Source organism: Oncorhynchus nerka, linkage group LG4, assembly GCF_034236695.1.
Source record: "Oncorhynchus nerka isolate Pitt River linkage group LG4, Oner_Uvic_2.0, whole genome shotgun sequence".
Taxonomy (NCBI): Eukaryota; Metazoa; Chordata; class Actinopteri; order Salmoniformes; family Salmonidae; genus Oncorhynchus; species Oncorhynchus nerka.
The window spans coordinates 54,539,660-54,567,597 of NC_088399.1; the positions used below are offsets into that span (position 1 = coordinate 54,539,660).

Consider the following 27,938-nt stretch of genomic DNA (forward strand, 5'->3'; position numbering starts at 1 on the left):
TTCTGTTGGCACTCCAAAAGGTCCCAGCTACATCCCAAAAAGTCCTTATTTTTTCCCCCCAAAACTCAGTTTCACTGGCGCGCTTCATTCAATAATCCACCGGTTTCCCTCCTTCAAAATGCATACAAAATGAATCCCAAACGTTACCAATAAACTTCTCCAAACAAGTCAAACAACGTTTATAATCAAACCTCAGGTACCCTAATACGTAAATAAATGATACAATTTTGTTTTGTCTTTACTGGAGATAAACAACAAAGAACGTGCTCTCATCCACACGCATGAAAACACTACAGCCTGAAACTCTTTCTAAAGACTGTTGACATCTAGTGGAAGCCCTGGGAACTGCAATCTGGGAGGATTTCGCCTCATAATAAACATGACAGCCATTGGAAATTGTTTTTTTTTTATGGTTTGTCCTCAGGGTTTTGCCTGCCATATTTGGTCTGTTATAATCACAGACATTATTTTAACAGTTTTAGAAGCTTTAGAGTGTTTTCTATCCAAATCTACCAATTATATGCATATCCTAGCTTCTGGGCAGTTTACTTTGGGCACGCTTTTCATCCGGACGTCAATATACTGCCCCATAGCCCAAAGAGTTTTAAGTACTGCAGTGCATATCCTCATGGACTGCACCAGAGTTGCCAGTTATTGCTGTGAGAAATGACTCAACTCTTCCACCAAGGCACCTGCAAGTTCCCAGAGATTTCTGGGAGGAATGGCCCTAGCCCTCACCCTCCAATCCAACAGGTCCCAGGCATGCTCAATGGGATTTAGATCCGGGCTCTTTGCTGGCCATGGCAGAACACTGACATTCCTGTTTTGTAGGAAATCATGCACAGAACGAGCAGAATGGCTGGTGGCATTGTCATGCTGGAGGGTCATGTCAGGATGAGCCTGCAGGAAGGGTACCACATGAGGGAGGAAGATGTCTTCCCTGTAACGCACAGCGTTGAGATTGCCTGCAATGACAACAAGCTCAGTCCAATGATGCTGTGAAACACACCCCAGACCATGACGGACCCTCCACCTCCAAATCGATCGACAGGCCTCGGTGTAACACTCATTCCTTTGATGATAAACGTGAATCCGACCATCACCCCTGGTGAGACCGCGACTCATCAGTGGAGAGCACTTTTTCTCAGTCCTGTCTGGTCCAGCGACGGTGGGTTTGTGCCCATAGGCAACGTCGTCCGGTGAGGACCTGCCTACAACAGGCCTACAAGCCCTCAGTCCAGCCTCTCTCAGCCTATTGCGGACAGTCTGAACACTGATGGAGGGATTGTGCGTTCCTGGTGTAACTCGGGCAGTTGTTGTTGCCATCCTGTACCTGTCCCGCAGGTATGACGTTTTGAACCTTTATTTAACTAGGCAAGTTAGTTAAGAACAAATTCTTATTTTCAATGACGGCCTAGGAACAGTGGGTTAACTGCCTTGTTCACGGGCAGAACGACAGATTTTTACCTTGTCAGATTCGAGGGGATTCGATGGGATTCGATCTTGCAACCTTTCAGTTACAAGTCCACTAGGCTACCTGCCTCCTTGCAGCATGCTTAAGGCACGTTCACACAGATGAGCAGGGACACTGGGCATATTTCTTTTTGTGTTTTTCAGAGTCAGTAGAAATGCCTCTTTTAGTGGCCTAAGTTTTCATATATTTGACCTTAATTGCCTACCGTCTGTAAGCTGTTAGTGTCTTTTAACAACCCTTCCACAGGTGCATGTTCATTAATTGTTTATGGTTCATTAAACAAGCATGGAAAACCGTGTTTAAACCCTTTGTAATGTAGATCTTTGAAGTTATTTGGATTTTTACGAATTATCTTTGAAAGACTGGGTCTTGAAAAAAGGATGAAAAAAGGATGTTTCTTTTTACACAGACCACCATCCCTTACCAGAGGCTTCTGTTCTATCCTGCCGATACAGTGTATAACCAGGCAGCTGTATGTTATTCATGTCATCATTCAGCCACAACATTTTTATGTTCAATTTATTATCCAGCGATTGTATGTTAGCCAATAGAACCGGGGGATCCTCACAAGGCAACCCGATCTCCTTCCGCTATACCTTTCACGTCTGCGAATGATGGGGATGAGGGCCTGTTTGGGTGTCTGGAGTAAATCCCTCTTATCCGACTCATTCATCCAATTCTAGGTGAGTAATTGCTGTTCTGATGTCCAGAAGCTCTTTTCGGTCATAAGAGACAGTAGCAGCAACATTATGTACAAAATAAGTTACAAACAATGCGAAATAAAAGAGCAAAATAGCAAGGTTGGTTAAGGGCCCATAAAACGGCAGCCATCCCTTCTGACGTCATCTCAACATCTTTCCTGCTCATAGGGTTGCGATATTGCCATAGGAGGGGAGTCAAACCATAATTAAACATAATTCTAAGTTTCATGGCTGTATCTCATGCTATAGACACATTTGCTTTTGCAATAGAGATAGAGAGGCTCTCTTTTGACTTCAAACCTCAAGTAAAATGTCACTGTGATTTGCTACCTAGTGCCTAGTACAGCAGGACAGATTTTGGGCAACATACTAAACACTTAGTCTCTCTCTCTCGCTCTCTTTCTGTCGGTCTCTCACTCCAAGCCATATTGGCATGGCAGAAAAGGCTCGGCTGAAGCCAAAGCTAGTTCGATGATACAGAACAAGACAGTGGGATGCGTTGCCGTGACATCGATGACACGATGTGTGTCATTCCTCTGCTGTCTTACTGCCATTTAGCGGCATGTCTCTCGCTCGCTGTGTGGGGCCTAGCTCCGTTCCTTCTGGGGACTTAACTTCACGGAGACGCAGCAATATGTAAGAATTCACTTGGTGGCAACCCTAATATGATTTGTGTGCCGACTCATAAAGCCATGCCAAGCATAACTTTTAAGAATGAAATGGAAATCTATGGTGTTGATACCCTTGTCGCATTGCAGGGCTTGATAATGTATTCAGCATGGTTATGATGACAGTGACTACAATTTTGATATGGATGGATATGTGGCAATGGTACAATTTCTTCATAGTATTGGTTGCTGTGGTAGTGAGTATATATATTTTTTGCAATGCTAAATTCTAATCTGGTTCATTTCTCCAGTCGGAGTCCGTGTGCCATGTCATTAGAGACCAGCATGGCGTTTCATTATCCCTAATTCCCCTCCCTATATCTACAAAAAAATAAATAATAAACACATTTAATTAAAACGAAAATGCTCCACATTTCTGTGTTAATCCTAATTTTTGCGCCTTAATTGAGCCTCTATTTGTTTTGCCAAAGGCTGGCTGGCAGAAATGTTAATAAATAAACCATTGTGTAGACGCCATGAACCATTTAACTGAGCAATACCTAACGTACTACTTCACCTGCCTCATCAAACTCTACAACGTCATGCAATAACTTCTGCCTGCTCTTCACACACGTCCACACAGAGACACTCTCCACACACACTGTATCACTGCATAATTAGATCCTTTTCATATCAAAGCACTCACTATTACATTCTTTGTAAACAGTATAATGTAATTATATGAAACTGTGCTAGTGTACAGCATAATGTGTTTTGATAATATTTCGTAACTACTCATTTATCTTTTTTACACACCAAACAGGCTGTTGGTCCATCTATTTTTCTCGGTGTTCCTCTGTTCTCTAGCTTTGCTCATTAGTGTCATTTGATAAAAGGATATCTCTCTGATGATTCGCTTTCTTCCCCCCTCTCCCTCCCCTTCATTCTCTTATGCTAAATGAGGAAAATATATATTTCTCTAATGGGCTCTTTGAATAATCTGGCTGTATGTTAGGGAATTTAATTGCACATTAACATTTTCCCACTGTTTTCCAGCCTCAACCAATCCTCTACAAACAACTGTGGATCCATAAATGTTACATTTGAGTCATTTAGCAGACGTTCTTATGGAGAGCAACTTACAGGAGAAATTAGGCTTGAGTATCTTGCTCAAGGGCACATTGACAGATTTTTCACCAAGTCAGCGATTCAAACTAGCGACCTTGCATTTACTGGCCTAACCCTGTTATCTGATAGTTTTACCTGCCTCTCAGAACTGAGATCTAATGTTAACCTTATTTGGTCTTTTTTCTCTCTCCCCATTACTCTGTCTGTTTCTGTTTTTTCCCTCTCCCCTGCAATGATACCTTTTATATTTTCTGTATGTATACAGTACTGCAGATATGGCTGTGCATACATTATAGTGCGCCTCTGTGTGCACTTTACTTTCTTTTGCTGTCTCTCTCTCTCCCTCTGTCTCGCTCCCTCCCTCCAGAGTCCTGTTGGGAAATGAGGAATCCGTTTGGGAGAGTGGGGGATTCAGAGAGCGTGAAAGGGAGGTGGAGCAAGGGCAACACTCTCTTCCATTCCCCCCCCCCCCCACCCAAGTATAGTGCACAAACATATGAAAACATAATGGAGTATCTGGTTGCTGTCGAAGTCTTGATGGCCGAAATGTGTCCACTGTGACTACTGATGATACATCTAATCGTGAGTGCACTGCTGGACGTTTTTTCCCCAGTTTTTTTTTCATGCAAGTACCATGTCTTTCTGGTGGTGTAGTCAATATATAGTGGTGTATAATGTCTCTGGCGTCATGGGCCTTCTCCATTTGGCCTGAGGCGAAGCATCTGTACACATCTGCAATGGTGGAGTATCCCCCATCGCCTCATTATCTGAGCTGGAGCAGCTTAGTGATTTATTTACCTGCTCGTCGTTTGACGCTCAGGCAAAAGGACAAAGAGACGGAGAAAACTGAGGGAGAGAGCGACAGAGGGGGGGACAGGGAGAGCGAGGTCAGTAGAGGGCGATGGAGGGAGAGAGAAAGGGACTTTGAGAGTGAGGTGAGAAGAGGGTTATGAGAGAGAAGAGAGGTGTCCAAGCGACGATAACATGCTGATAATGAGTGTAATAGATGGAAACATTATGTTCAGATTTACAGATCGAAACAGAAGCAAAGAGGGAGGGGAAATGAATGTCAACCAAGAGTGAATGTGCTCATTCACATTTGTGTGTTGAGCCTAGTTAGAATCGAGACAAGATTTAATCATACAGTGTAAGGAAAATCACTCTCGAGACAAAATAATTACAGTCCACATTATTCTGACTCACTCCATCCATACACAACAAAGCTTACAACAAAACACTTCTTAGCAACCAGATATGAGAAAATGTGACTATTCCATTTCTATAACATCTTTAAAACAAGTTGACAGGGTGACAGCCAGCAGGAGTTTGTCAAGGTCAACCCAGGGGTACTTAGAGATATCAGAGCCTCGGAGCCATCGCTTTTATCCTCAGCCAGTGCAATGCGGGTCCCAGGGGCGGTCCCTCATTCCCCAAACCACCCCGTATGTCCCCTCTGGATCTCCAGGCTTAGCTAACTCATCCGTGTAAGCACATCTCTCCCGACTGTTGGAACCTGCCTCCGTCGGGTCCCCGAGTTGGCTTTGCCACACAGCGCACAACGAGCGAGGAGGCATGCACCGCCGATTTCACTGGAAGGGAGACAAGCGCTTAGAGAGACATCCCCCCCAGCATCACAACCACTACTACCCTCCATGCGCCTCTCTCTCTACCCTTGCGGTTCGGTGCCAGTCAGCTGGGTCACAGCCAAGTGCTGCTGCAGTCTGGAGGCATATGATGGTTGCATCCCAAATGGCACCCTCTAGTTGCTTCCCAAATGGCACCCTATTCCCTACATAGTGCACTACTTTTGTTTGACCAGATCCCTATGGGCCCTGGTGAGCCCTGTTTGGCCCTGGTCAAAAGTTGTGCACTATATAGGGAATAGGGGGACATTTGGGACGCAGATTCTCTCTCTAACACATTTCCACTGTTGGCTGTGTATGAATCCATGAGGTTTCAGTGTAAAGGCCCTTGTTCAGAGCGATCAGTGTTTTCCAGTTGAAGTGCTAAATGACCCTTTTAATGTCACCAGCGAGAAGAACGAGCCATCTCTCAATTTGGCGGGAGCCCTTCCGTGGCAGCCGGGCAGAGTTTGAGTCTGGAGGTTCTAACCAGCAGGAAACCTGGTGACCTTTCCCTGTTTTTGACGCGCTGACTCGCTTGCCCTTTCGAAAATGCTAATATCGAATAGTTTGCCATAAAACGGGTCCTCCTAGAGGCCCTCGGCAACTAAAAAAAAGGGCTCTAGAGTATCATTTTCCAGAAGTCAAGTTTGGGGTCATGGCTCTAACTGATACTGAACAAAGTGTGTTCAATGTCCTAAACAGTGTCGCATATAGCATCCTATTCCCTATATAGTATACTACTTTTGACCAGGGCCCATATGGCACCATAGGGTGATACTCAGATTAGTTTCTGAGTTTAAAATATGTAACCTTTATTTAACTACGCAAGTCAGTTAAGAACAAATTCTTATTTACAATGACGTCCTACCCCGGCCAAACACAGATTACGCTAGAGCAATTGTGTGCCGCCCTATGGGACTCCCAATCACAGCCGAATGTGATGCAGCCTGGATTCAAACCAGGGACTGCAGTGATGCCTCTTGCTCTGAGATGCAATGCCTTAGACCGCTGCGCCACTTAGGAGCCCTACTTTTTGGGAGCAAGTTACAAAATCTATTACAATCTAGTAAACCCTGAGCTAGGCACATAGTTGCCTAACAACAAAAACGACCTAATTATCTGTAATATTATTCATTCAAACGACCACAAAGGTGTGCAGAATGTGATAGAGAGTGTAATTGTCTTAATGAAAGACTGCGATGTGGCCTAGTTAACACAAGCACCTCTTCACAGCCAAATCAATAGAAGACAGCTGATCTGCCCAGGGCTCAGAAGTAGATCACCTTCAACTCAACTATCATCAAGGGCTGATGATGGTAATAAGCTGCTTCAGTGCGATTTACAACACCTTGAATAATGAGAAACCTTCAATCAGAGAAAAAGACAAACGACAACCTTTATCTTTCAGAAACGTTTGACAGTAAAGACGCTAAACAAGTATATCTCCTAGAATATCTTTCCATCCTACATATTACCCTCTTTATTAATCTATCTCTTTTCCCATCCTCCTCCCTCTTTCACCTTCCCCTCTTTCAAAACCTTAATTAGCATTAGCAAACTCATCACATTATTCGCGACTCAATTTGGCACAACGATAAAGTGAAAAAGAACAATGAAGTCTGAAGGGCTTTACGGTAATGAAGTGGTGCTCTTGTAGATATTAGTTATTTAGAGGAGAAGCCATGCTCACCCAAGATGTCTGTCATTGTTTTAAGTCTTCTGCGTCCCAAATGGCACCCTATTCCCTTTATAATGCTCTGGTCAAAAGTAGTGCACTACATAGCAAAAAGGGTGCCATTTGGGATGTATCCTATTTTTCTATCTATCCCTGTAGATGTTTACATACTACTGAAGTCATTGGCAATGGTGTGCCTGATAGGGCATACCAGCTGTGTCACTGGTGAACACATAACCCCTCTGTTAGCCTCATTGCAATACACCACTGGGCTACTGCCTAATAATGCTCCTCCGAGGCACTGGACTTGGCCCTTTTACAAGTGCTTACAATTGAGAGGTCCCTGTCCCCTGCCTAAAATAGCTCTCCGGGCATCGGCTCGGCTATCCTCGTTGCCGTTCACCCTGACCGGCACAATAGAACAGCATGGGGAAGTGGTTCTGGAAGTGGTAGATGAAAGGAGTTTAAATAGAGGCAGATATTGCACTGTGGCTTTCAGCCGTCTGGCCCACAGACAGTCAATAGGGTCAATATCCCTGTCGGAGAGGAGAGGATAGGAGAGGCTGAGAGGCCATCTATCCATCAGACAGGGACCATACAGACCAGGCAGCACAAAAAGCACGAGACATCATTACAGTGGACCAGTGTCCGTCCGCCTTCGCCGCTCATCGACCAGTCGGCTGAGCAATGAGCAAAACTGATAGGGGAGGGCTGCAAACTCCTCATATCAGTCAGGCCATCGACCACCCATCCTTGGCTGACACACCACCCGCACCCCGCCCCCACCCCGTTCGACCGACCTCACGCCAGCCTGTCTGCAATTATTCAGACAGTTAATTAGGTCAGTCAGCTCCTCCAGCAACACAGGAGGAATGATGTGCAAGATGTCCGAGACTGACCTACTGACTCTCCTCTGGTGGAGTGTCTGAACATCGCAGGCTATGATCGGTCCAACTCTAAGGGATGGTAGACCTAACTGTCGGTAGAATTCATGATTAAACTGCTGAGCCTCCACTGTACTGTAGACCTGCCAGCCCCCGCCAGCCCACCCTGTGATGTTCCCAGGCATATGATGTGGTATGATCATGGGTCATGTGAAGGATTGGATTGTGTTTCATTTTTCTCAGATAGCATGCAGACATCTGAATGAGGGGAATGGATTGATCTGGAGCAGGGTTTTAAAGGCCATGGATTCCACAGGCTTTTGTGATAGATATTCACAGCAACCTTACCTAACCACCAATATGTAGATAGTAACTTACTATAAGCTACATATTTTACATACTGAGTAAACTGTATTATACCTTGCATATCAAACCTGATTAGCAGCTCTGACAAGGTTAATGCATTAAGCCGTGATGGAGATTAAAGTGAACTGCTGCCCTACAAGACATGTCTCTTCAAATCATGATTTAGTGGTTGGATCTAAAAACCTGCTGTGTCATGTTCTTGTATAATCAGGCCCTTTTTCTCTCTTACTGAAGCCCAATGAGCTGTTACTTTTCCTAATGTGAGGACATAATTCCGGCAGCATTCTCCTTCCAAAAGCACACAGGGAAAGGTTGATGTCCATGCCAAGCCCCCAGTCTGATAGTGATTGTGACATTTCCTCTCCTCCCTGAGGGCCTCACTTTGCCTCACCCCCTCCGACATCCAAAATGCTCCAATTTCTAAGGACCAATATCTCTTCCTCACAGAGAAAAAGGTCACATGCTCCATTATGTCAAACTGAACTTTTGACCTAACATTTACAGAGAGAGGAGGCGGAAAAATAGCCCTCGATGTGACACTGGAGTTCGGTCGGCATGTTGTTGTTAGAATGGATGCTACAGGAATATCATTATTTGATGTTAGACATTGGATGCTTACACATTGGTGCTATCTAGAACCTAAAAGGGTCGAAACTGTTTAAGTTCCATGTAGAACACAGAGGGTTCTACATGAAACCCAAAAGAGTTCTACCTGAAACAAAAGGGGGTTTTACCTGGAACCAAAAAGGGTTCTCCTATGGGGATAGCCATAGAACCCTTTTGGATCCCTTTTCTCAAAGAGTGCAGGTTGCGAATGGATGACAAAAATATCTCAAATTATTACCAGACAGTAATCTACATTTAGGAAACTACTTCTATTCTGTTTCTATTCTTGTTTGATGCTGATGTCCTATCTTTATACATCAGCGTGCAAGGGAGTAGACAAGGTTGCAGTCGGGCCCTAAGGCTGTGATGCCGAAGACTAACATTGCCTTTGACTCTGATTCACTCTGCGAGTGAGTTCACTCTGCCAGCTTAGTTTTCTGCTCACAGATTCTCATTAGTGTTGGGTGGTAAAACAATGTGAGAGGACGTAGAGTGCAACTCAGCCAATGCAAAATGTACTGTATCAACCATCAACCCCTCAGGACAATGAGAAGCACACCAAATTCACTGACGATTCTCACTATCAGGCTATTAGAGTACATTTATACACAACAGTTATCGATTGACGTAAAGCGAGAATTTAAAAGAGAAAGAGAGAGAGAAAGAGAGAGAGAGAGAAATGGGGAAGATACAGCGATAGGAAGAAAGAAAGAGTGAGATAGGAGGTGAAAAAGAAAGAGAAATATCTATGGATTCATTGAGAACCTTACTTAATTGCTTCCGCAATCGATTGTCGTCCCGTGGCATGGGATGCATCCCAAATGGCACCCTTACACTTTATAGTGCACTACTTTTGAACAGGGCCCTTAGGGCTCAGTAGTGCCCTATGAAGGGAATAGGGTGCCATTTGCTACGCAGACTTGGTCATTTGAGACTGCTGATTTGGGAGGAGCTGGATATCGACCCTGTTGTTGATTGTGCATTTTGCTTTGTCTTACAAAACCAATCCTTGGAGGCTTAATAAAAGAAATACATGCTCGGCTCCACCAAATACTTGATGTAAGGTGCCGTCAACTATCATCTCTTAAGTTGTTTTGATTACCCTACAGTTTTGCCAAGTAAAAATGATGGCTTCCAGGCTACAGCCTGTCATCATGCTTGTCAACATTTGTTCCTGTACCTGTCCAGTGCTGTTATACATACCTTATTGTAAGCATCGTCACGTTTTGAAGGTAGTGCTCCATTACGTTTCCATGTTGCAATGAGATGTTATATTACTTTGATTGATTCATAGTCAATGGAGAGACAGCCCAAAGACTTTCCCCAACACCCTCAAACATCCCCCCTCTTATCTCCCTCCTTTCTCTTCCCTCCTTTCTCCTTTAATACTCCATGCGTCACTCATGCTAATAACCACACTCCTCATTTTGTCTTCTCATCAGACACATGCTGCTCTCCCATCTCTTGTTTTCTCTTCTCCTCTCTTCAATATTTCATGCCAATGAAAGTGCATCTATTCTGAGCGTTTCCCCATGTCCTACCACCTCCTGACTGTCAAAACATAATTTTCTATCATTCGACATCCCTCTCCCTGACTCTTTCTACCCCCTTGCTTCTCAATCATCTCCGTTGGGACCATCATGTATTGGTGATGATGATCCTCGGTGCAGTGATTGCCTTCCTTTATTTAATTTCTCCTCATGTTTGTATGCCATTGTTCCATTATTGTCGCTACCCCAATTTTGCAAACACACTACACCCATTTTGCACACACACACACAACACAACACACACACACACACAAAAGTCAATCACCTATTGTCAGGGTTGGGTAGGTTACTTTCTAAAAGTAATCCATTACAGAAACAAATGACCTATCCAAAATTGTAATCAATAACGTAACTTTTAGATTACCTAAACTCAGTAACATAATCTGATTACCTTCAGTTACTTTTAGATTACTTTCCCCTTAAGAGGCATTAGAAAAATTGAACGACATCTATGCAGGATAAATCAATGTTAAGGTTTACATAGCTGGCCGTATATGGCTTTTAAATTTAACTTTATGGGTTGGTTATGTAGTCTTCTTCTAGCCCATCACTCTACTACATATAATAATATGATTAAAATATATCTTTACATTAAAAACCAAAGTCTATCAGAATTCCAGTCATTCCAATAAATGTTTATACACCTTGATCTTCAAGAATAGCACTTGGAAATATGGAAGTATAGATGAGCCAAATTGTTTTACCTGAGCATAACCCCAAAACAAAGGACTTATTAGCCAGTCCTACTCTGTTGTTTATGATTTTGTTGTCATGGAGGACAGATTTGTCTCATTGATTCGAGTTGAAAAATGAATGCTGCCCTCATGGAATGGCATGCTTTGAGAGATACTGAGAAGTGCTATTTACATGTGAAAACTTAATTTCATATGCTACGTTTGCTATAGGCCTATTGTTTACCTTTTTGTTGGTGACACTTTGATATCTTGATAATATGCAGCTGTATAAAGAGCAAATCCACATTTGAAACAATAACAAAACAAAAAAAAGCTGAGGGATGGGAGTATTGTAACTACTCTCAGATGAATAGACAGAGCTATGGATACAAGGACTGACCAGTCATGATATCAAAAGTATTGTTTTAAACATGTTATGAGGCTATACGGTGTTTGTTTACATGTACAATGTTTACAAACATTTGAACATTTTGGGTTCTCATGGAGTGAGATAGTTGAACTACGCCCATGAGGCATTTATAAGTTATATTCTTCAAAAATCAATGGATATACACTACCGGTCAATTTTTTTTGAAAACCTACTCATTCAACCAAAAAAAGTGTTAAACAAATCAAAACATATTTTATATTTGAGATTCTTCAAATAGCCATCCTTTGCCTTGATGACAGCTTTGCACACTCTTGGAATTCTCTCAACCAGCTTCATGAGGTAGGCACCTGGAATTAATTTCAATTAACAGGTGTGCCTTCTTAAAAGTTTATTGGTGGAATTTCTTTCCTTCTTAATGCGTTTGAGCCAATCAGTTGTGTTGTGTTGTGACAAGATAGGGGGGTATACAGAAGAAAGCCCTATTTAGTAAAAGACCAAGTCCATATTATGGCAAGAACACATCAAATAATCAAAGAGAAATGACAGTCCATCATTACTTTACGACATGAAGGTCAGTTAAAATGGAACGTTTCAAGAACTTTCTTCAAGTTCAGTCGCAAAAACCATCAAGCACTATGATGAAACTGGCTTTCATGTGGACCGCCACAGAGGCTAAATTCATTAGAGTTTCCAGCCTCAGAAATTTCAGACCAAATAAATGCTTCACCGAGTTCAAGTAACAGACAAAACTCAACAATAAATGTTCAGCGGAGACTGTGTGAATCAGGCCTTAATGGTCGAATTGCTGCAAAGAAACCACTACTAAACCAATAATAAGAAGACACTTGCGTGGGCCAACAAACACGAGCAATGGACATTAGACCAGTGTAAATTTGTCCTTTGGTCTGGAGTGCAAATTCGAGATTTTTGGTTCCAACCACCGTGTCTTTGTGTTACATGGTGTGGGTGAACGGATGATCTCTGCATCTGTATATCCCACCGTAAAGCATGGAGGAAGAAGTGTGATGGTGTGGGGGTGCTTTGCTGGTGACACTGTCAGTGATTTATTTAGAATTCAAGGCACACTTAACCAGCATGGCTACCACAGCATTCTGCAGCAATACGCCATCCCATCTGGTTTGGGCTTAGTGGGACTATCATTTGTTTTTCAACAGGACAATGACCCAACACACCTCCAGGCTGTGTAAGAGCTATTTGACCAAGAATGAGAGTGATGGAGTGCTGCATCAGATGACCTGGCCTCTGCAATCCCCCAACCTCATCCAAATTGAGATGGTTTGGGACGAGTCAGACTGCAGAGTGAAGGAAAAGCAGCCAACAAGTGCTCAGCATATGTGGGAACTCCTCCAAGACTGTTAGAACAACATTCCAGGTGAAGCTGGTTGAGAGAATGCCAAGACTGTGCAAAGCTGTCATCAAGGCAAAGGGTGGCTATTTGAAGATCTCCAGTATAAAGTATATTTTGATTTGTTTAACACTTTTTTGGCTACTACATGATTCCTTATGTGTTATTTCATAGTTTCAATGTCTAGTTCAATGTTCCCAGATGTAGAAAATAGTTTAAAAAAATAAAGAAAAACCCTTGAATGAGTAGGTGTTCTCAAACTTTTGACTGTTACTGTATATATATATATTTACAAATCCAAAAATAATGTAGCAACTAGAGATTGCTCCTTTAAGTTTATCAAAAGTGTACGAGTTTGATCATGTCTCCATTATGCCTATTGATATTTTTTTATCAGCATGAATTAGATTGAGCAGTAAAAGTCTCACTTTTATTCCATAGGCTGGAATCCATGCTATGCAGCTGTTGCAAGAGTACATTTTTCACTGGCTGTCCACTGGTTTAAAAAACAATGATTGATTAGGCAGCTTAAACTTCTTGAATTGAACCTTTATCGGTTTCAAATAAATATTTATATTTGGGAACAGCCATCCACAACAACCACAATCCGTAAGGTGAAAATAGCAAAATGAGAGAGCAGCAGTGTGATTCACATCAATGACCTATGTACTGTAGATATAAATAATAAGTGATATCCGTATTGCCGTAGACCACACCACTGCTGTCATCCTCCAAGCGTTTGTTCAAGTTGGATAATCTTTGGAATGCCGACAGCAGTCGCACCATTGGAAGACATACAGTGAGCACCATAATTCATTGGACAGTAACCATTTTTTGTTATTTTGGTTCTGTACTATAGCACTTTGAGTTTGAAAGGATACAATGACAATGAGGGTGAAGTGCAGACTGTCAGCTTTAATTTGAGGGTATTTTCATACATATCTGATTAACTGTTTAGAAATGACAGCACCTTTTGTACATAGGTCCCCCAATTTTAAGGTACTAGAAGTATTGGTTGAATTGGCTTCACAGATGTGTGTCGTTAGGCAGGTATATTCATTTGTTGTTTTTAGTGAATGCAGGAGAGCTGTTGATGAATAGAATTGATTCTAGACTTTGCTATTGCCTCTTTGGAGGTTGTTGTTTGGGTGTGACAACATGAGGATGACAGCAGTGTCGGTGCAAATTAAGCTGGCCTTCATAAGGCTCAGAAATGAAAATCAATCAATCAGGAACATTGCAAAAACCCTGGGCATGCCCAAGTCAGCAGTTTGGTTCATCATTAACAAGAAAAAAACCTGACAACAGCCCAACAGATCGAAAACACTCTCCTGGATGCAGGTGTAGATGTGTCAAAGTCTACCATTCGTAGAAGACTACACCAGCAGGACTACAGAGGAAACACTACAAGATGCAAACCTGAGGAACAGAAAGGCCAGATTACAGTTTGCTAAAAAGCACCTAAAAGAGCCCCAAGAGTTCTGGAAAAAAAGTATTGTGGACAGATGAGACAAAGATGAACATGTACCAGAGTGATGGAATTAGGAAAGTGTGGAGAGAAAAAAAGACATGCCCATGATCCAAAGCATACCACCTCATCCGTGAAACATGGTGGAGGGGGTGTTATGGCTTGGGCCTGTATGGCTGCCAGTGGAACAGGCTCACTTGTCTTCATTGATGATGTGACTGCAGACAGAAGTAGAACAATTAAATATTTTATCTGCTCAGATAAAACCAAATGCCTCCAAACTCATTGGACGGCACTTCATCATGCAACAAGACAATGATCCTCAACATACTGCTAGAGCAACGAATGGGTTTTTGATGGCCAAAAAGTGGAAAATCCTTGACTGGCCGAGTCAATCACCGGATCTGAATCCAATTGAACATGCATTTTACATGCTGAAGAGGAGACTGAAGGCAATAAATCCCCGAAACAAGCAGGAACTGAAGATGGCTGCAGTACAGGCCTGGCAGAGCATCACCAGGGAAGATATCCAGCGTCTGGTGATGTCCATGCATCACAGACTTCAAGCAGTCATTGCATGCAAAGGATATGCGACCAAATATTAACAATGATTACTTTATTCTACATTATGTTAAACTGTCCAGTGTTTTTTGATGCCCGAAAATGGAGAGGACTATGTACAAAAGCTTCTATAATTTCTAAAAGGTTTATCCGATATGTATGAAAATACCCTCAAATTAAAGCTGACAGTCTGCACTTCACCCTTAATTGTCATTGTATCCTTTCAAACTCAAAGTGCTAGAGAACAGGACCAAAAATAACAAGAAATGGTCACTGTTCAATGAATTATGGTGCTCACTATAGCTTGGACTGTAGCCTACAAAAGCCTATTCCTGCTCTTTTCCCGCGATCCATCAAACACATTTGGTGTGTCTTCATAGTGGTCTCTGACTTATGGTCAGACTCACCCACGTTGAACAAATTTAAACTTGTGCCTGTTTTCAATGCTGATTGGAATGTCATTGAGAAAACAGAGAAGTGTTACATGCAATCCGTTAAACACCCCAACCCTGCCTACTGTACATGTGTCTCACACCTGTTATGATGTCTGTCATCACTCTTCATACATATAGCACGCCACCATCTCCCTTCTCCTCTCTTTTTCATTCGCCACAATCATTTACCAGTACCCAGCTCATTCCCCGAAGTTTCACCTCTTCTCCACTCGTTAACTTTCTCTCTCTCTCACTTTTCATCATGTCCTGACATTGCAGAACATTGTTCTTGATTGCTTGGCAGATGCCATTATCCCGGGCCTATATCTTCCCAATCTCATTAGCCATTTGTACAGCTGGGTACTTGCTGGAGCGAATCAGGTTAAGTACCACGCTCAAGGGTACACACATCAGTAAGGCCCACCTGGAGTTCATACCTGCCATCCTCCTGATCGCCAATAACCATAACAGACACGCTATGGTGTCCTTCGTCTTTTTCTCTCCCCCTCCCTAAACTTTCTCTCTTTTCAATTTCCCTCTCTCTCTTTCTTTCTCACCATAGTCTCCTAGGCTCTCACTTGGTCTCTCTCGCCATCTCACTTGTTTTTGGCACAGTGGGGTTAGGTAAACAGAGGAATTGAAAATTCATGTCGGGCAGTAGGGGTGAGAAAGGGAGAGGACAGGGAAGACTTGGGAGGTGGGTGTGATGGTCATGCCATTGTGGGTTACTAACACAACGCTGAACATGGGGAGAGGGAAGGGGACATAGATGGCAAGATTTGAAACTGTACACATCATTGTTAGGTGTTTCTTCGTGACCAAATATTGTTGTTTTTCTTATTAATAATGGTTGGTTACACTCACTAAATGTTTTTATTTGGGATCATTCTCATACCCAGAATTCTCTGAACACTTCATTCAAAGTAGATCTTTGGTGTTTGAATTTGAAATCGGATTATTATTAAGTAAAAAAAGAAGAGTGATAAAAAGAAACAGGAGAAAATGTATGATGCAGAAGAGAAACAGAGCAGAACATTTATAAAAAATATTTCTCTGTTAATGAATTCTGTTAGTAAATCATTATCAGGAAAACAAGGATATATGAAGACAAGGAGGTAGATTGATGATAATATATGATCTAAATAATCAATATGTCCATACCGGTAACAATCATGATGAATCACTGTGCATGTAGAGTAAACAAGGTAACTTCTCTATAGTGTAAGGCTACACATGTTTACCATGCAGTGCCCAGCAACGGCAAAAGAACAACATGCACATCCGCAACACGTCCCAAAACATCAAATTAAAACATATTTGATTATTGATGACATGAAGCAATCCACTAGACCATGCTTCCCTCTCACATACTATGTTTGTACAAAGCCCATATTTAGACACTCACAGTCTAACACTCATACATAGGCCAACCATTCCCATACACATGCATAAGGCCTTCTACATGGTTCATGTTACTCAAATAGGATTATGTGAATATTAAACATGTCAATCTCAATATTTTCTGATCTTCGTTGACAGTATTGTCAGTGTGAGTTGTAGGTTATAAAAAAGAGAGGGTTTGTGAAGAGATGGCTGGGATATGCCATGGAGACGCAATGCATTCCTCTTGAGTGAGAGGTGACAAAGGGATGACAAATGCTAGTAGCAAGTGATCTGGCATAGTAAGAACAGGCAGAGGAAAGGGAGAGTTGGGGGGAAAGTGTTGGTAGGCTACTCTCTCTTTCTCTTTCATCCCCCTTTCCCTGTCACCACGGCAACATGCCTGGAAGGCATTCAAAAGAGGGGCCATCACTGACAAAAACAACAGAGAGGGAGAGAGTGAGTGAAGGGAATCGAGATCAAAATAGACAGTGTGTGTGTGTGTGTGTGTGTTAGAGTGTGTGTGTGTGTGTGTGTGTGTGTGTGTGTGTGTGTGTGTGTGTGTGTGTGTGTGTGTGTGTGTGTGTGAGAGCGTGTGTGCATGAGAGAAGGCGTGCGAGGAGGAGAGAGTAGGGCTGTAGACCTACTGTGGTTTAGGAAGAATATATATAGCATTTTCTCCAATGAATTTGAACTTTACTGAGAACTAATCACAAGATGCAAAGCATTTAGTATTCCCAATGACAGATTATAGAAACTCACATTAGGGAGACTTAAATCCCCACTCACATCACCAAAACCACTTATGAAAATTACACCCAAGATATGATAATAACCGTTATAATAGGTCTATAGAATTTGCATAGTTAATCAAACACAGTAATGCCTAAAACAGTGAAATTAATAGTGTTTAAACCCACCATCGAAATTAAACAGGTTAATTAAAATCTCTCTGAATATTGGAAATTAAACACACGCCCGCATCTCTCTCACACACACACACACACACACACACACACACACACACACACACACACACACACACACACACACACACACAGTGGTGGCGGGGTTGGGCAGAGTGAGCGCATCTTGTCCATCAGAGGGCGGGATTGTAGGAAACTGGCGCGCAGTGCGTGGGTGGTTTGGAAGAGGCGGCGGATAGAAACTAGCCACTAAATTATTCCGCTGCTCTGTCGTTCGCTGCATACTTTACGTATATACTTTCATTGCGGAGATTAAACTAACGTCCGTGGGCGTGGCGTTTGGCTGGAGCAAGGAGTCTGGGTAGCAAGGCAAGGTTAGACACCTCAAAGTCTCAACTGACAGTCTGAGCTGAGGCTCATTTAAAATGACAAAGTAGATGATCGTCAAAACGAAACGGGAACACAATACCAACAGAAGGATAATTTGAACACATTTTGAGAAACTTCAATGCCAGCTGTGCTTGACCAACCAAGACGAAAAGATAGTATTGAGATATGTTGAGGAGAATTGCAGCATCTTCTCGGCTCAATATGGGACTACAGTTGTCAGTTGTGGCAGCCTAATTTGCCTTATCACTTATTCTTATTACACTGCTGTTTTCGGTCAGTGCAGAGGAATAGGGAACATAAAAGTAATAGCCTACTCAACGCACGGTGACTTCAACGTGCGCAGCAGGCAAAGTAAGTACAAATAGGGTTGGGGAGAATGCCCAAAAGGGATTCTTCGCGCAATGGAATTAGAGTTGAAAAACACGTAAACCAAGCCAAGTACGCATATTTGTCCTTCCCAAAGGTTGCTGGAAACTATTCAACTGCGTTGTTTTTGACCGCCGGGATGTTGTGAGAGACCCACTGTTTGGGACGGCGGAAACTGAGAGCGAAGAAGGTAGCCTAAAAAGAACGAGGAACAGTGGGATTATGGCTCTCGCAACGGTTTCTCTCTGTCTAATAGCGCTCGCCTTTACAAACTTGCAGCTGACGCGAGCCAACGACCGACACGCCGTCTATTGGAACAGCTCAAATTTACAGTAAGTAGGCTACAAGTATAATACAGTACACTATTATCTTTGTTTTCTTTGTTGCTATGGACCTAAACCGACGACAGGTGTCAGTATGAGGAATTGATCATCCTCTAACTAAATGTTACTATTTTAGAGAATACAGGTGAATGTATGTATAAATCATTGTTAAGTGTGTGATGAATGCTGTATTCCCCCATCCCGAAAATGTGCATTGCAGAATTTGCCTATTTCCAATATACACGTGCACACACGCACACGCGCGCACACACACGCACGCACGCACACGCACGCACACACACACACTATAGCAAATACCAGGCAATTGTGTTGCCTTAATGTTCCTTTCCACCATGTAAGCAGGTACCTGGTGTTCTATATGAATATTTAATTAATGTGGACAACTCAGTTGTCACTGTCCATCTCTTACTCCACAATGACTCATATCTGTCATCTATGACCCCCTCCCCTCTCTCACTCTCTCACAAACACTCAAGCCTCTCCATCTGAGTGCAATCCATTCTGATGTTGTCTGCTTTCTTTGTCCCCCCCCATAGGTGGTGCATCCGTAAGGCTAGGGAAAGCTATTTCATATTGAACTAAATTGCCAAAATTATGTAGCCTAATTATCCTAATGTCTATACATAAATAAATCAAATCATTCAAAATAGGCTACTACACCAGAAAGCATGATTTGGTCACAGAGGATCATTAGTTTTTGAAGAAAAAACGCTGTGGGTTGTTTTAAATCACAGCCTACAGTCGAAAGGGCCCGCAATTTGGGCAGCGGGCTCTGCAATGACCAAATAGATGATACTTGAGTTGAAACTGTCAATGAAAAGCAGAGAGACCCAGCCAAGCATTTTGCGATATTTCTAAATACAATCGCAGAATAACATAGTTTGGAAAGTAAATGGCTATTACTGTAAATTGACGACAGTGGAAAGACTCTAATCTGTCTTTAGTTATCAAAATGCTCAACTTAATTGAGCGAACACCTGCCTATCTTATTGGCACCAGCGGAGAGTATCAGCCGTTTCCCCGGTAGTGCTGAGCGATTAGTGCTTTTGAGGTGGGTTCGTTTTCGGTTAGATTATGAAAAAAATGTCGGTTTCGCATTTTTTTTAGACATTAAATGCACTATGATTTATGTGGGTTGAATGCTGTAACAATTCATACAATGAATAGAAGTCCCATGATGGTAGTGACTGCTCATTACTGGATATCACTTATTTAACTATCATTTATTCACATTACTTTAATAAAATATTTGTTTTATTTGATTGCTTCATTATTTAATTCAAAGTCAGACTGGACTAAGGTAAGTGGGCGCGCAATGGATTATGGTCATTGTAGTTAATTACCATGTTTTCAGTGCTAAAATATGTAGAATATTGGCCTGTTTAGAAACTACAGCAGAACACAGTTCAAGCTTGATCTGATTTATCTACAGAAACTGCACATCGAGATCACAGAATTTTTTTTTTACAAAATGGAATTCAAATAATTGAACTGACATTTTGTCAAATGGTTGTTTAAAAAATGAAAAATAACCGACTTTTCCGTTAATCGCTCAGCACTAATCCCAGGTGAGTGTGTGTATTCACTGTCTTTATTATTGGGTCAGGGACACTTGAAAGTTAGTTTTTTAACAATAATTTACTCCTCCAGGTTAGATGGACTTCATATTGTATTTGCGTCTCTCTTTTTCTTAGGCCTATTAAATGGTTGAAGAAAACGTTGTTTTTATTGATCTGTTTGTCAGTGTCAGCAGAGTAGGCTACCCTGTCATTTTTGTCATATTAAAAAAAGATTATCCTAATGTCTCCAGTAATATGAAGTGTAGTAGAATTACATGTAATGTGTTTATTAAAGGCCACATTTAGCCCCTGCAAAGAAACAAAAGGCTATCTGACACACGCTGCATTTTTTTTTGCGAACAGTGATTGAGTTATATTATTAGCCTAAATTATGACTAGCCAATCTAATCATCACAAATAGGAATAGTAGGCTATCTGACATAAGACCGCAAATGTGAGGATGCGTGGAATTCTTTGTGGTAAAGGTGCATTTCTATGGTGAAAATTTGCTTCCCCAAACTTGAAACCTTGAAACAAAACACACACGCACACACACACACACACACACACACACACACACACACACACACACACACACACACACACACACACACACACACACACACACACACACACACACACCACCCCAGAAACCTGCCCCTCTCTTCCTATTCTTCTTCTATCTCTCCTTGGTCATAACAATCCTACTACAGTAGGTAACTATACTGTAGGTAAACATCTCCAGACCTCTAACTCAATACCTCTGCAGCAGAGATCGATGGGGTATCTGGTGCCTTTGTCCTCTCATTAGTTATCCATCTTTCTCACATTCTTTTATCTTCTCCCCTCACCCCGCTGTTGCTCACTTTCTCCCCCCCCCCTCTCTCTCTCGCATTCTCTCTATATTTTTCTCTTTCTATCTGTTTTCCACCTTTTCGTTTTGTCCATTTATATTCACCTCAGACACTGGCCTATCTCCTGTATCTCCTCTCTCTAGCTCATACTTGGTTATTTTACCTCCCTCTTTCCCTTATTTTTCTACTCTCTCATGGCCAGCCTGTCCCCATCAATTTATTTGTTGTTGTTGTGTGCATCTCATTACCCCCCCCATCTGCTCTTGTTTCCTCATTCACCTCCAAAACCCAGGTTGAGTCCCAAATTGCACCCTATTACCTAGTGCATTACCTAGTGCACTTACAGGGCTCTGGTGAAAAGTACACTATATATAGGGAATAGGGTGCCATTTGGGACATATACTCAGATGGAAAGATAATATCAAAGATAATTACATATATACAATAGAATTGTTTGAATGCATCTGAATGATAATTCTGAAATATTTAATATAACTCAGTCTGGGTATGTGAGGCTTGAGTTCTGGGCATGTGAGGCTTGAGATACTCAAGGTATCTCAATCACCTCTGGTGTACCGAACCAACAGTGCAAACGAACACCTAGTCAAATTCCTACTAGCCCTGGTTGTGATAGCAATTATGTATGCCAGTTTGAATCTCAATAGAGGAGGCATATTTAAAGAGAATCATTAGCAGTACCAGCACATGTTCAAAGTGTTGTGAGGGTTTCGCAGGTTTGTGCGTGTCACATTCTGTATTAGGATTATCTATCATTGTTAATTATTCATTTGGTGTGTGTTCTATGACTTGCACAGCGTGAGGAGTACGCCCAGGCATTGTACGGGATAATCATTCATCAAGTCTTGGCACATCAGCACCTTAATATAACACTTATATGAATATATTTTCATTTTAATATATTCTAATGATAATACGTGTATCTGTGTGGGGCGATGTGTGTGTTTGTAAAAAAAAAAAATCCCCTCCTCCACATTGAGATAAGAATCTGTAAAATAATGCAAAAATTGACCCAGTTTGCAGGTAGCAGACAAATCCACAGAGGCTATGGCAGGAATACTGATAAGCGATCAAGCCTTATAGGCCGTAGGCTTTAGGCCACTTCAGCATCATTGGTTCATCTCAAATGGCACCCTATTCCTTATTATAGTACACTACTTGTAAACAAAGCACTATGGACCCTGGTCAAAAGTTGTGCACTATATAGGGAATAAGGTGCTATTTGGGATGCAGCCGCTGTCCACATCCTGCTGCAGGCCTCACTTACCCACCTCAGAATTAGATACTACCTCAGGGGGAACAGGGAGGAGCCGAGGCCAGGGCAGAGGGCAAGGGACCAGGGGCTTTCAGGGCTGAACTCTGGGTGATGAGGCCTCATTTTTGGTTGTACCCTTGAGCGAAGCATTCAGCCCAGATGGCTACAGAAAAAAATCCAGCTGTGAAAAATGGGATCACATGAAAACCAAGCTGTTTGTGCTAAGGCCATGAAAACAGCTTGCTATGGGTTTTATTCTGATGAAAAATTCACATTTACCTCTTATTTGACCAGGTAAGCTGACTGAAAATACATTCTCATTTACAGCGAAGACCTGGGGAATAGTTACAGGGGAGAGGAGGGTGGATGAATGAGCCAATTGGAAGCTGGGGATGATTAGGTGGTCATGATGGTCATAATTTAGCAAGGACACGGGTTTACCCCTCTACTCTTACAATAAGTGCCATGGTATCTTTATTGTCAACAAAGAGGCAAGACACCCGTTTAACGTCCCATCCGAAAGATGGCACCCTACACAGAGCACACACTGCCCTGGGGAATTGAGATATATACAGTAGCTTGGACACACCTTCACATTCAAGGGTTTTTCTATATTTTAAACTATTTTCTACATTGAAGAATAATAGTGAAGACATCAAAACTATGAAATAACATATATGGAATCATGTAGTAACCAAAAAAGTGTTAAACAAATCAAAGTATATCTTATATTTGAAATTCTTCAAAGTAGCCACCCTTTACCTTGATGACAACTTTGCACACACTTGGCATTCTCTCAACCAGCTCATCCCAAACTATCGCAATTGGGTTGAGATTGGGTGATTGTGGAGGCCAGGTCATCTAATGCAGCACTCTATCACTCTCCTTGGTCAAATAGCCCTCATCAGGTGTGTTTTGGGTCATTGTCCTGTTGAAAAACAAATGATAGTCCCACTAAGTGTAAACCAGATGGGATGGCGTATTGCTGCAGAATGCTTTGGTTGCCATGCTGGCGAAGTGTGCCATGAATTCTAAATAAATCACTGACAGTGTCACCAGCAAAGCACCCCCACACAATCACACATCCTCCTCCATGCTTCACGGTGGGAACCACACATGCAGAGATAATCCGTTAATCCACTCTGTGTCTCACAAAGACAAGGCGGGTGGAACCATACATCTCAAATTTGGACTCATCATCTAATGTCCCAAACTTCCTGAATACTTACAAGGCCCTCCTCCACCCTCCTTTCAGAAAATCTGACCATGACTCCATCTAGCTCCTCCCATCCTATAGGCAGAAACTCAAACAGAAGGTACTCGTGCTTAAAAGTATTCAACGCTGGTCTGACCAATCGGAATCCACACTTCAGGATTGTTTTGATCACGTGGACTGGGACCTGTTCCGGGTAGCTTGCGAAAATAATCTAGATACATACACGGATACGGTGACTGAGTTTATAAGGAAGTGTATAGGAGATGTAGTACCCACTGTGACTATTAAAATGTACCCTGTTAGCAGTTGATGTTACTCTTCAATAACACAGACCCCAAAGCAAATCAGGGGGAGAAAAATAGTTTTATTCAAAGAGGAGCTATTATGCTGAGAGTCAGATATTCATTCTCCCCTGTCCTCAGTGATTCTCTCCCGTGATTCTTTCTACAGAACAAAGGGACAGGATGTACTTCAAAACCCAGCCCTAGCCTGTGGTTGACCAATTCATTTTCCTTGCAATAAAACTGGGCCAATGGCCAAATAAGAAGTATCCGATTTCAGGTTCAATGTATAAACAATTTGGACCAATGAGAACTTGCCATGTAGCTATGAGTCCCGGAATGAAATTCCTCCCATGTCTCTGACCCATTGATCATTAATCCCTTATTACAGAAAAAAACACTATTTCCATTGATCATTCCCTATTGACCGTTATGTAACGGCATTCCTCCTCCTCGCCACACTATGAAATACAAAACAATAAACGTGAACATGAACGAAAAACGAAACAGTACCGTGTGGCAACAAACACTCACACGGAAACAAACACCCACAAACCAACCATGAAACCCAGGCTACCTAAGTATGATTCTCAATCAGAGACAACTAACGACACCTGCCTCTGATTGAGAACCATACTAGGCCGAAACAGAAACCAAACATAGAAAAACAAACATAGACTGCCCACCCCAACTCACGCCCTGAACATACTAAATAAAGACAAAACAAAGGAAATAAAGGTCAGAATGTGAGACGTTAGTACACTATTGACTTCTTGTCCTCTGCGTTGTGTTCTTATCTTCAAAATATTCTTACACTCCCCTCTAGACCATTTAAAAAATAAATATACTTAAAATGTATTTTTAGAAAACAATAAAAAGCATGAAAAAATATAAAATATAAAAACATTAGCAGTAAGCATAAAATGATTAACATTAAACACCTTGCATTTCTATAAAACACAAAGGGCATATTTTACTTGCTGTTGCAATAAGAAATAGATTTCAAACAAAGTTATAGAAAATAAGTATTAACAGGTGTAATGATGATGTCCCTTACGATTTCTACCACATCCTGTATTAGGAGGAAACTCACAAAAAAAAAGAATTGTCTACAAGACAACAATATTCAATCGTCCTCTTGGCAAGTTAATCATTCACCAAGTCCTTTGAAAGTGACCAGCTCTTCCACACTGGTATCAGTCCCACATAGATAACTATTTCCAACTATGTTCTGACAGTCTGCCAGTAGTGAGGAATTCTTCTTCCGTTCCACTGGTTGATAAGGACTTCTCTAATGACACTTCACTGGTGATCTTATATAATTTCAAGTACAGTCCTTGGGTCAAGGAATATAGCTTCTGCTTCAGATGGTAGATTCTCATAACCTGTAACGAAGGAATAAAAAAAGTGAAAGTAACATGTCCTGGTTTCGAGAGAAATGAATATTTCACAGATTTTTTTGTGATTTTCAGGAAAACGTTGGACATTTCACCTAGATATCCCTGCGGTATACAACATAGAAGTTTATCAGGTTCTGATCATCTTACCATGCTTCTTCACCCGAGATTGACACCCTATTGCTAATCAATCAGTTCTTTATTCTCCAGGCTCCGCTTTGCCATCAAAATGGACAACCTTGCAATGAGTGACATGTATCCATCGTGATTTTCACTGGACTTTCACTGCTGACCTCATTATGAGCAAAACTTGATAAGGACCTTCCCACTTTGGCCTGTTACATTATTTTTTTTACCATCACCCACTGTCCTGGTACTACGTCATGTCCCCCCTCTGGAGTTATTCCCCACGTCTCTTTTACTTGTCTGTCTGCTTCCCCTACTATTGTAGTATTGTAGTAACTGCCCAGCGTGCCTTCCTCACACCCCCCTCCGCAATGCTTGAACCGTCTGTGTATAGGATAAACTCAGGGTTTTCCAACAGATGACTCTTAGTAAACCCATCAGAGAGCTGATCCAAAACCAACTCAAAACAGTCATGTTGAAGTAATGTGGTATCTGGAGGAAGTATCAGAGTAGCTGGATTACATGGTATGATGATGTTAGGAGCCTCCAACACAGCTGACCATTTGTTCCAATGAGCAGCTGTGACCTGTGCAGCTCCATTCATTGTCAAAAGAGTATGAGCAGCATGTCGGCAGAATCTTTAATCACTACTGTAGTGGCATCCATAGCTTCCTTGCTAATGGGATATAGTTTTTGTAAAAACCACTATTTCCATTGATCATTTCCTACTGACCATTAATACTCTATTGACTTCTCGTCCTCTGCGTTGTGTATTTCTCTTCAAAATATTTGTACATCCCTAATCAGAAACCGTAGCATTTGCACGAAACTGAAAGCGCGAACCACCGCATTTAACCATGGCAAGGTGACTGGGAACATGGAGGAATACAAACAGTGTAGTTACACACTCCGCAAGGCAATCAAACAAGCTAAACGGCTCAGACACAAGACGTATGTGGCAGGGACTACAGATAATCACGGACTACAAAAGGAAAACCAGACACGTCACCGAGACCAACGTCATGCTTCCGGACAGGCAAAATATATTCTTCGCACGCTTTGAGGATAACACAGTGCCACCGACGCGGCCCGCTACCAAGGACTGTGGGCTCTCCTTCTCTGTGGCGGACATGAGTAAAACATTTAAACGTCTTAACCCTCTCAAGGCTGCCGGCGCAGACAGCATCCCTAGCCACAATCCGCAGAGCATGCACAGACCAGCTGGCTGGTGTGTTTACGGGCATATTCAATCTCCCTATCCCAGTCTGCTGTCCCCACATGCTTCAAGATGGCCACCATTGTTCCTGTACCCAAGAAGATAAAGGTAACTGAACTTAATGACTATCACCCATAGCACTCGCCTCTGTCATCATGAAGTGCTTTGAGAGACTAGTTAAGGATCATATCACATCTACCTTACCTGCCACCCTAGACCCACTTCAATTTACTTACCGCCCCAATAGATCCACAGACGATGCAATCGCCATCACCCTGCATACTGCCCTATCCCATCTAGACAAGAAGAATACCTATGTAAGAATGTTGTTTATTGACTATAGCTCAGCATTCAACACCATAGTACCCTCCAAGCTCATAATTAAGCTTGAAGCCCTGGGTCTGAACCCCACCCTGTGCAACTGGGTCCTGGACTTCCTGACGGACCGACCCCAGCTGGTGAAGGTAGGAAACATTGTGTCCACTCCGCTGATCCCCAACACTGGGGCCCCATAAGGGTGCATGCACAGCCCCCTCCTGTACTTCCTGTTCACCCATGACTGCGTGGCCAAGCACGCCTCCATCTCAATCATCAAGTTTGCAGACCACACAACAGTAGTAGGCTTGATTACCAATGATGATGAGACAGCCTGTAGGGAGGAGGTGAGGGCTCTGGGAATGTGGTGCCTGGAAAACAACCTCTCACTCAACGTCAACCAAACAAAGAGATGATTGTGGACTTCAGGAACATTAGAGGGTGCACCCCCCTATCTACATCGATGGGACCGCAGTGGAGAAGGTGGAAAGCTTCAAGTTCCTTGGCATACACATCACTGACAAACTGAAATGGACCACCCACACAGACAGTGTAGCGAAGAAGGCACAACAGAGCCTCCTCAACCTGAGGAGGCTAAAGAAATTTGGCTTGTCACCTAAAACCCTCACAAACTTGCACAGCACGCAACCGCAAGGCTCTGTAGAAGGTGGTGCGGTCTGCCCAACGCAATACTGGGAGCATACTACCCGCCCTCCAGGACACCTACAGCACCCGATGTCACAGGAAGGCCAATAAGATAGTCAAGGACATCAACCACCCGAGC

The 27,938-nt window shown here is 42.4% G+C and overlaps 1 protein-coding gene across 1 annotated transcript in view; it reads left to right on the top strand.

The window, feature by feature from the left end:
- The first annotated feature begins 18,041 nt into the window (after positions 1-18,041).
- Positions 18,042-27,938, top strand: part of LOC115128200 (ephrin-A3-like) — a 92,708-nt gene continuing 82,811 nt past the window's right edge. The window contains exon 1 of the mRNA XM_065017660.1: positions 18,042-18,905. Within this exon, the coding sequence (XP_064873732.1) occupies positions 18,796-18,905 (110 nt within the window). The 5' untranslated portion in view covers positions 18,042-18,795. The remainder of the gene's footprint in view (positions 18,906-27,938) is intronic.